The following is an 11,099-nucleotide window of genomic DNA, read 5'->3' on the forward strand; positions in this document are numbered from 1 at the left end:
CGGACCAATGAACCTGGGGCCCAACTTGCCCCGCTTCCAAAACCTGATAACACCCTTCCATGGTGACACTTTCAGGAGGACCATGTCGCCCACCTGAAACTCCAAATCCGAATGCCGTTTGTCGGGTTAACTCTTATGTCGACTCTGAGCAGTCTGGAGTCTGCTTCGGACTTGCTGGATCCACTCCGTGGTCTTGTGTACTACCTCCATACTCCCCATGACCCTCTGACCGACCTTACCCCAATAGATTGGGGACCTACATTTCCTCTCGTAGAGCAACTCGAAGGGAGGTCGGTCTATACCGGCGTGGTAATTGTTATTATACGAAAATTCCGCTAACGGAACATACGTATCCCCACTGCCACCAAAATCTAACATGCATGCGCGTAGCATGTCCTCGAGAGTCTGTATCATCCACTTGCTATGTCCATCTGTCTGAGGGTGGAAAGTGGTGCTGAAATAGAGACGAGTACCCATCTCTTTGTGAAACCGCTTCCAAAATCTAGAAGTAAAACGGACATCTCACCACCGAGACAGACACTCCATGACGTGCCACTACCTCTTGCACATAAAACTCAACCAGCTTCTCGGCCGAGATGCTCTCCTGGATTAGTATAAAGTGGGCACTCTTGGTCAACTGATCAACGATGACCCATATCGAATCGACTCCATGTGCGGTCCTAGGAAGCTTGGTAATGAAATCCATGGTGGTATCCTCCCATTTTCACACGGGAATGTCTAGTGGCTGCATCTTGACGTGCGGTCTCTGGTGCTTGGCCTTGACCTTCCTGCAGGTCAAAGACCTTTCCACATACCATGCTACATCCCGCCTCATGCAGGGCCACCAATAATCAGGGCGAAGGTCTCAGTACATCTTCGTCGCCCTGGGATGGATGGAAAACCTCGACTTATGGGCCTCATCCATAAGAACCTGTCATACTCCGCCCCAATACGGAACCCAGACCCTCCCATGCAGGGTCAACAACCCTCGGTTGTCATAATCAAATGAGGCCACTCAGCCTACAATCCTTTCACACTTCTGGTGCTCCTCCTTCAATCCCTCAACCTACGCCTCTCGGATCTACTCCAGCAATGGAGTAATCACTGTCATCCTCTAGTAGATATCTTGGATTGGGGCTGCTACCGCCTTGCAGCTCAGGGCATTGACTGTAACGCCCGTAGACCAGGGCTAGTCAATTTAGAGACGATAAGCATCAAAAAATGACTTTTTGATTGAAGATTATTCAGAATGAATAATCTTAACTAAGTTGTAGTATATGTTACAAGGATTCCGTACATATAAAGAACGCCGAAATCCAAGTTATAACGAAGAAGTTATAACCTGTCGAAGTTTCGCGACAGAACCGGCACGACACGGCGCGACGTAAAAAGTGAATTTACGTTAGAGCTACATTTAGCCTTAGCAATCTAAATGAAAGTCGTAGAATATGTTAAACTGTGAGCGTGCATAAAAAGAACGTCCAAATCTGACTTCGTATGAGGAAGTTATGATTTTTCTAAGTTTCGACTTAGCGGTATGCAGCCCGAATACTCGATTTGAGATCGAGCGGTTTTTAGCCGAAACAATCTAAACGAGAATCTAAGATCTCGTTAATTTTAGTGAAACGATAAAAAGATAGGCGAAAACGGACGTCGGATGAAGAAGTTATGAATTTATAACGGAGTTTTCCTGTCCCGGCCTACTAAAATAATATAATAAAAATAAATTCAAAATCTTCCGACGGAGTCTAAAAGAAAGTTGTAGAGCGTATTCTCACCTACGCGTGTGTATAAAGAACATCGAAAACGGAGTTCGTATGAGGATGATATGAATTTTTGAAGTTTATTAAATATTTTCGATACTAAATTTAATTATAAATTTTCGATATTATCCAAGGGGGGGAGTCACTGGGCTTATCCAGGTTACGCCCAGCGTAACCTAAGATTACACCCAACTTAATTCAAAGTTCCAGACCCTATAAAAGGGAGTCGAGTGCAGCCGATTCATTTGCTCATTTCTCTTCTTTCTCTCGCGTTTTTACATCGTTTTTCGTGCAAGAATTATCCCGAAGCCCCGGTATCATTCCCGAGCCCCGAAGCAAGTCCCGAGGCCCCAAAGATCCCGAGAAGTGAAATTCCTGAGCCGAAGTTCTGCCCGCGAGGAGCCCGGTTTTTGTGAATATCTTCTAGATCTACCGAAGAATACTACTTTTATAAGCCGTAGTGTTGTCCGATCATCTTCTGATCAAGTGAGTGTGTAGTTACTTTCTTCTAACGCATAAATATTAAGTATATGCTAAGAAATACGTGCTATGTGTATAATATAAAGTTATTTATATGTGTGAGTGTATAGTTCCTTTCATAAACACGTTTTTAATACAAGTATTGTTTGAATGTATTAAGTATATGTTTGGTGTGAGTGTGTAGTTACTTTCTTCTAAATCATAAATATTAAGTATTTACTATGAAATACGTGTTATGTGTTTATATATATAATGGTGTTGATTTGAAGGGGGTACCTAATCTCTTTCAAATGCACGATTTTATACAAGTATCGATTTAACGTACTAAGTATATGTGTTATGTGAGTGTATCAATGTTATCTTCTAATCTCATAGATATGATTTATTCTCTATGAAATATGTGTTATGTTTATGTGCCTCATCTTTTATCTGGAATGTGTTTTGAATGAACATACTATACAGGTTTTAAACTGTGTCTAAAAATGTATATTTTATCTAATAAAATGTTGGGTAGAACATGGGTAGATAGTTGTCTTGTGATAAAAGGACGAGAGGCATCGATGTCATTGTAATCCAGTCATCTAGCGGAATTTAGATGACGACCACGAACTTTTCTAGACAGTCCAGTGGAACGCTAGCAGGCTCATAACCTATAGGTGTTAATGAACTTGGGTGTTCATTCGTTGTATTCCATCCCCTAGAGGTTGCCTTATTTGACTTATATTGCTGAGGAACCCCCGAAGCATGTGTTGTCGCCCCGATGAAATATTCTTAGACTAGGTCCCTTGTGTTAGTTGTCTTAGGGACGTAAGGTGAGAATAACGGGAATGGGTAATTGGGTTATTATTGGTTGATGAAATTAAATTAATTATTTATTGTGGGTTGAAAACCCTATATGCTCACCAGGCTCCCAAACCTGACTCACTCAGTTTTCTTTGCATTACGGGTAATGACACAAGAATATAAGTTGGTGGACTTGACGAGAGATTTTGGAATATAGATCAGTAGTTAGAAATAACTGTTGTAAGGTCTATTTTACACTGTTTATGCTTTTGGTCTGTATCGGCACATGACATCCCGAGGTTTTATTATTTAATGAAAATACGTTCTCTTTGAGAATCGTTTTGATAAATTATATCATATTTTGTTTGGGAACAAATTCCGTAACTCTTTAAATCAAAGGATTACTCTGAAATCATTTTAAAATCATAAATTAAACCGGTCTTTTCTGGCCGTGAAATTGGGGATGTCACATTGACCACTACGTTGGTCTTGCCTGGGTGGTAAAGGATCTCACAATAATAGTCATTCACTACATCTAACCACCTACGATCCCTCATGTTCAGATCCAGCTGATCCATGAGGTACCTCAAACTCTTGTGATCCGTGTAAATGGTACATCGGACTCCATAAAACATAGCTGCAGAAGCTGTTAGACAAGGGATTCATTAGACCGAGTAGTTCACCCTGGGGAGCCCCAATTCTATTTTTGAAAAAAAGGATGGCTCGCATCGAATGTGTATAGATTATCGGGAGCTAAATAAGGTAGCGGTGAAGAATCTCTACTCACTTCCGAGGATTGATGACCTATTTGACCAACTGTAGGGAGCATCTTGGTTCTCCAAGATTGATTTGTGTTCAGGGTATCATCAGACGATGGTCAGAGAGGAGGATGTGTTGAAGACTGCTTTTCAGACGCATTATGGCCACTATGAGTTCGTAGTGATGCCTTTCGGGCTCACCAATGCTTTTGCCGTGTTCATGGACCTCATGAACCACGTGTGCAGACCAATGTTGGGTCGGTCTGTGATAGTTTTCATCGATGACATCTTGGTTTATGTGACATCCCCATTTTCACGGCCAGAAAAGACCGATTTTGTTTATGCTTTATAAAAATCAGAGTACCTCTTTTAATAAAAATGTTTCGGAGTTTGTTGTAACGTCGTGATTTTTACCATAATTTTTTTTCTTTTTAAAAAATTTATTTAACAGAATACGTTAGCGGAAGACCAAGTTTTTTTTTTTCAAAACATTTTCGAAACCACAATGTTACTTCAAAAATTCAATCGTAATTCCAGACCATTTAAAATGTAAACAATAGTACATTAAAGTAAATAATCAAGAACGTGTCCAAGAGTGGTATCGTCAATATAAATCTACTACCCATAAGAACCCCTCTCACCAAGGCTAATCTTCGAAACTGCCTACACCAATCATAAGGCACAAAAGAGAAAAGATACAAGTGTTAGCCCCCGTTGAGTGAGTTCAAAAAGTTGCACATAAAACATACAAGCCCCAAATGGGTCAATCATTCATTTTATGATGAAACATAAAAATGATAGACAAATACCACTTAAAAAATGTCCGCATATCATAATTATTCGATCACATATTCAACCGCATACATGCATATATGTTTAACCACAATTCTACCACATAACATATATGATCAACCAAATACCACATAAGCAACCGCATAGCATATAATTAATCACCTTTCATATATAAGCAACTGTTAAATGTTCAACCTTTTATTAATAAGCAACCTTTGATATATATTCAACCTTTTAATATGCAACCAACCTTTTGTTACATGTTCAACCTTTTGTTAATAATCAACCTTTGTTATATATTCAACCTTTTAATATGCAACCAACCATTTGTTAAATGTTCAACCTTTAATTATATCTATCCAACCGATTGATAGAAAAGCGTCTCTTAGTGCTACCAAACCCAAGAGAAACACCCCGTTCACTACTTGTGTGCACGGCCAGCCGAATGCTCTAAGTGGCTCATGACTTCCACCCGAAACACTAACCCCGTGACTCCACTTTCGCTACTCCGACTTTTCAAAGTACAAGTACCTCGTGGTTTCATTCAGGATCGGTGCAAACGGTGCCAATTCCAACGATACACATCCCGATTCCCACGTGATGTTTGCGCTGGCCGCGAACGAGGAACCAACATCACTCCAGCCCATGAACATCGAAGTGCCCCCAAACCATGTGTCACACGATCATCTAGAAAGACCGGCAACTAATCACCGTTGTCGCTATAGCTCTTCCTATAAGTACTCTTTCAACCTAGTAGGCACCCTCAATGATCTGGATAAGGTTTTAGGCAAAGATCATGAACTACCCAAACCCTCTATGCATAACCCCGCAATGTCATTTATACATTAAGTAAAGCATGTAATTTATACAATATAAGTGTGTACTTAAACTTGCAATATATTCATAACCAACACATCAAATCACTTCCATACATCATTCTATCAAGCAACTTAAGCCAGTGTCATATATATCAAGTTCATCAAGGTGTAAGCAACATAGCAATTAGGTCATAGCATGGAAATAACACAAAGCATATATTAGCATCACAAATATCATATCATCATCAAGCACATGTAATGACATGGTCATCCTAAAGTGAATCAAATCACCATCTACGGATTGCACGTTTCAATAATGCAACCTTAGTGAGTTAAAATTGTGAACTCACTTAAATGTTTCTGTAATATGATGTCTACGCTTCATCTTGTACTCGTGTTAGTCCACCAAAATGCCTAAACACATTCAAAATTACATATAGTTTAAGCTCATCACCTACAATAACCTAAATATAATATATGATTATATCAAGGTTAATTTGCAATAACTAATTAGTTAATCAATTACGTAACTAACAATATTAATTTATTTAACCATAAAACAATAAAATATGTGAGATGTCAGGATTTATCCCCTGGTAAGCTATTTATTTTTGACCAGAAAGCTCAAATCACTTGTAAAAGAATATATAGCTACTTCTTTGTGTATAATTGTTTGAGTCATTTTCTATATATCAAGCCTTTTCTATCAATGATTTATAGTCTGTGAGATTAATACCATCGTTATACACATAATAATAATCAGAGAACATGCACCTGATCAAAGCCATCTCCATATTGCCAATATATCCATCCTTTAATCCTTGCGATTCCGTCACTTTCATCGTGGATTCATCGCGTGTATGGTTCCCTTATCCATGCATCTCATTGTTTTTATGGAATCCGTATCCCATCTATGTCATTGCTATATAAGTAAACGGAAATTTTGGAACGACACTACTTGCACAACCCGAGGAGTTTCTAGTGGGAAAGCACCTTGTGAAAAAAACCTGTCGTTGGAAAACTATCTAGCAAAACTCTCACATAAATTCATATGTGTTGGTGTAGGCCCCTGTTACTGATCAAAAGAGTATACCCAAATAAAGCAAACAACAGAGTTGCAGGGAAAGATTCCCACTTTTCTTCTTATTCAATTTCGGATAATGAAAACAAAAGACTTACAAAGCTTTAAATACTAAACAATAGAGAGAAACTGCTAAGCTAAAACTAAAAGACGTGACCTCCTAAATAGGTGGCAACTACTCCACTTATTCCATTAGACACGGTCAACACAAGGACTAAATCAGAATTACATTTCCTACATACTTCCCCTTAATTCTAAGCTTTGTCCTTAAGCCTTGTAACTCCCAACATGTCTCTCATCTTCAAGAACTTGAGTCTAGGCAAAGCTTTTGTCAAGGGGTCTGCTCTTTGTTCCTCACCACTGATGTGTTTCACCTCAATTTGCTTCCTTTCAATACAACCTCGTATGAAATGGAACTTGGTGTCAATGTGCTTACTCCTCCCATGGAAAACAGGGTTCTGCATAAGGGCTATGGCTGACTTGTTGTCTACATACATCCTGACACTTTCTTCCTTCCAACCAGTCAATTCTCTAAGGAGACTTCTTAGCCACAGTGCTTGGCATGCTGTTGCAGTTGTTGCCATAAACTCTGCTTCACAGGAAGATAGGGCCACAGTGTGTTGTTTCTGGGACGACCATGTGATTGGATTACCCGACAGATAAAAAATCATTCCTGTGGTACCCTTTCTACCATCGATATCCATTCCATGACTACTATCACTGAATCCAATAAGCCTTTTATCACCACCTTTCTTGTACATTAGACCAAAATTGGTTGTCCCTTTTATGTACCTCAAAATGTGTTTGACTGCTTTGAGGTGGCTGTGCTTTGGTGATTCCATGTATCTACTCACTACTCCTACTGAGTAGCTCAAGTCAGGTCTTGAGTGGATGAGATAGCGAAGACTTCCAATGAGGTGTCGATACTCGGTAGCATTGACTGGTACTCCATCTTCATCTTTTGTCAAACCCAGTCGAGGTTCCATTGGATATTGAGATGGGTTGCACTCTCCCATGCCTGCTATTTGCAAAATCTTCTTAGCATACCCTGCTTGACCAATTGTAATGCCATCCTTGTCTTGGTGAACCTCTATCCCCAGGTAGTAGGATAAGGTTTCCAAGTCACTCATATCAAAAGACTTCAACATCCTTCTATTAAATTCAACAACTAGTTCTTCACTTGAACCTGTCACAATTAGGTCATCCACATAGACCCCGACAATCAAAGACCTATTTGACTTTTGAAGTTTATACACAGCATATTCCTATGGACATCTCTGGAATGCCATTTCTTTCAATGTTTTATCAAGCCTATCATTCCACGCCCTTGGAGCCTGACGTAGGCCATAGAGAGCCTTGTTCAACCTGTACACCATGTTCTCCTTTCCTGCGATAACGAAGCCGGTTGGTTGTGTGACATACACTTCTTCTTGCAGAATCCCATTTAAGAAGGCTGCTTTTACATCCAAATGATAAACCTTCCATCCTTCACTTGCAGCCAAAGCCAACAATGTCCGAATTGTTTCCAAACGTGCCACTGGAGCGAAAGCTTCATCGAAATCGACACCCTTTTGCTGTACATATCTCTTTGCCATGATTCTTGCCTTGTATTTGGTTACTTTTCCTTCAGCATCTTTCTTCAATTTAAAGACCTACTTCAAACCTATTGCCTTTTGACCTTTAGGAAGGTGAGTTAACTTCCAAGTATCATTCTTTTCAACAGATTCCAACTCCTATTTCATTGCTTTTATCCATTCTTCTTCACTCGAGGCTTCTTCATAGGTAGTGGGTTCTTCTCCAGCATACATTAAAACTTCTGAATCTTCTTGTAGGGCTTGCGTTTCCTCGTATATATCAGTCAAGGACCGAAAAACACGGACTGGTGTGTCATCGTATGTTTCTCTGTCTACACTAGGAACTTCGTCTGAGGATGGAGATAAGATGCCCGCAAATCAATTTGGTGATTCACCCCTTTCGTTGCTAGCTTGTGATTGACCAGGAGATGTCGGTTGTGAGTGGCTTTCGCTGGATTGTGAATTAGGGCTTGCTATCTCCCCTTGTATTGGATCGTTCCCCACCACACATTCTTGGGCCATAACTTCACTGGAAAATCTGACCCAATCATTTAAAATTGGGCCTTCAGATTGTGGCTTAGCCCAATGCCCTTTCTTTTTCTCTTCGAATATAACATCACGGGATACCCAAATTCTCTTCTGATTAGGGCAATACAAGCGATACCCTTTTGTTCCCTCCTCGTTTCCTAGATAGATCATCTTCTCACTTCTATCACTCAACTTTGTGAGCTGATTCGATGGCACTCTTACATGAGCAACACAACCAGACACTCTATAGTGTTCGAGTGTTGGTTTCTTCCCCTGCATAGCTTCATATGGGGTCATATTCTTGACTCCTTTTGTTGGCACTCTGTTAAGTATCTGAACCGCATGGCGAGCGGCTTCCCCCCAAAGTGTTTCTGGGACATCCATTGCTTTCAATAAGGACCCGGTGGCTTCAAGAATTGTTCGATTCCGGCGCTCTACTACCCCGTTCTGTTGTGGGGAGTAGGGCATTGTCAATTGTCTTTTAATTCCCTCCTGGTTGCAATAATCAGTGAATTCTTTAGACGTGAATTCACCTCCTCGGTCTGTGCGCAACATCTTTAGTTTGAACTTCCCTTCAGCTTCTACACGAGTCTTGAACTTCTTGAACGCAGCAAATGCTTCACCTTTGGTTCTGATCATCGTCACCCACATATATTTGCTACAATCATCTACTATGAGGAGGAAATATTGATTACCTCCTATAGTTTGGGGTGTTATTGGGCCACAGAGGTCTGCGTGTACCAATTCTAGAGGATTCATTGCTTGCCATTGAGTTTCTTTTGGGAACGGTTGTCGTGTTTGTTTTGCGACTAGACATCCTTCACAAACTTGTGTGGGATGGTTGATTCTCGGCACTCCAATCACCAGCTCTTTCTCTATCATGGACTCAATCAAGGGAAAATTGATATGCCCCAGCCTTGCATGCCAAAGCCAAGCAACATCATCCAAACTTGCACTGAGACATATTGGTTGTGACGTATGGAGCACGATCTTGTACAACCGGTTTCTTGAGCATTGTACCTTCATGATCAGCCGATTTCTTGCATCATGAACTCTCAAAAATTCATGGATCATCTCAATTTTGTACCCCACTTCTGTCATTTGACCAAGACTAAGTATATTACTCTTCAAGGCAGGAATGTAATATACTTCGGATATTATATGCTGCTCCCCGTTTTTACACTCCAATAGAATTGTTCCTCTTCCTTTGATTTGTACTTTGGATCAGTCTCCAAATCTTACTTGCCCTGTTATTCTTTCATCAAGTTCTGCAAAGTATTCTCGCACCCCTGTCATGTGGTTACTGGCCCCATTGTCTAAGTACCATGTGTCCTTCTCATTCCCTTTTGTTGCTGGGAATACTTTGTCTTCATTGAGCAACACCCATTCATCTGTATCTTCACCCCCATACAGTTAACAATAGAGCATGTTCTTCATCATGTACCTGTGTGAGATTAACATCAGCTTCTTTTCTCTTAGAATTTGGGCACTCCGATGCAAAGTGTCCAAACAAGTCACAATTAAAACATTTTGTGTGACTTTTGTCTCTTCCCTTTCCTCGACCATTACTTGTATCTCGGAATGATTGCTGATTGCCTCGACCGCCTCTACCTCTCGAGCCTCTTCCTCAATAACCTCCTCGACCTCCCCTTTCATTAGAAGATCCACGACCTCTTCCTGCTGCACTAAGAGAGCCCTTTTGAGATTTTTGACCCATTTGCCCTTCAGATCGAGTCAGCAACAAACCCACTTCAGCATTCGAGTTTTCACCCCGAACTCGTAGTCGATCTTCATAGGCCTTGAGTCTGCCAATAGCTTCTTCAAATGGCATTGTATCTAAGTCTGAATACTGTTCTATCGAGGCCACAAGCTGTAGAAATTTTTCTGGGACAGAATCAAGCAACTTTCTCACCAAAGTGCTGTCTTCCATTGTTGCACCAAGACTGATGTATTTTGAGTTAATACCACTCAACTTTCCTGCGAACTCATCTATGGTCTCTCCTTCTTTCATCCTCAGTGCATCAAACTCACTCTTGAGTGAGTGTAACCTCGCCTTTTGCACTCTATCTGCCCCCAGGTAACGGATTTTTAATGATTCCCACATCTCTTTTGCGGTTTTCTTCTTTGCTACCTGCATGAGAATGTCCTCCGGTATTGCTTGGAAGATGTAGGCTCGTGCCATCTTATTCTTCTTCTCGTCAACAGTTACCCCGACTGTTGGTTCTATGGATTCCCAAACACCTTGAGCATCCATGATAGCCTCCATCTTGATTGCCCACGTTGTATAGTTTGTTGAAGTCAACAATGGACATTGGAACGACACCCCACCGTTATCTTTTGGAACCTGTTGACTGAACCTGTCATGTTGTCGTACCTTATGTATTTGGGCATAAGCTGGAAAGCTCTGATACCAAGTGTTGGTGTAGGCCCTGTTACTGATCAAAAGAGTATGCCCAAATAAAGCAAACAACAGAGTTGCAGGGAAAGATTCCCACTTTTCTTCTTATTCAATTTCGGATAAT

General features: G+C 40.7%; 1 protein-coding gene across 1 annotated transcript; it reads right to left on the bottom strand.

Moving 5' to 3' along the window:
• Nucleotides 1-9,801: 9,801 nt before the first annotated feature.
• On the bottom strand, nt 9,802-10,843 carry LOC111907715 (uncharacterized). The gene is made up of 2 exons (XM_023903521.1): nt 10,213-10,843; nt 9,802-9,974 (listed from the first exon to the last, which is right to left on the bottom strand). The coding sequence occupies exons 1-2, from the start codon at nt 10,841-10,843 to the stop codon at nt 9,802-9,804; spliced, it is 804 nt and encodes a 267-aa protein (XP_023759289.1).
• Nucleotides 10,844-11,099: the final 256 nt, after the last annotated feature.

The sequence above is a fragment of the Lactuca sativa genome, chromosome 4 (assembly GCF_002870075.4).
Source record: "Lactuca sativa cultivar Salinas chromosome 4, Lsat_Salinas_v11, whole genome shotgun sequence".
NCBI classification, from domain to species: domain Eukaryota; kingdom Viridiplantae; phylum Streptophyta; class Magnoliopsida; order Asterales; family Asteraceae; genus Lactuca; species Lactuca sativa.

Coding starts and splice junctions, on each gene's coding strand:
- LOC111907715 (XM_023903521.1), bottom strand. CDS start 10,843: ATGGAGGCTATCATGGATGCTCAAGGTGTTTGGGAATCCATAGAACCA. Junction 9,975..10,212: donor TGAAAGGGGAGGTCGAGGAG/GTTATTGAGGAA, acceptor ATGGGGGTGAAG/ATACAGATGAATGGGTGTTG.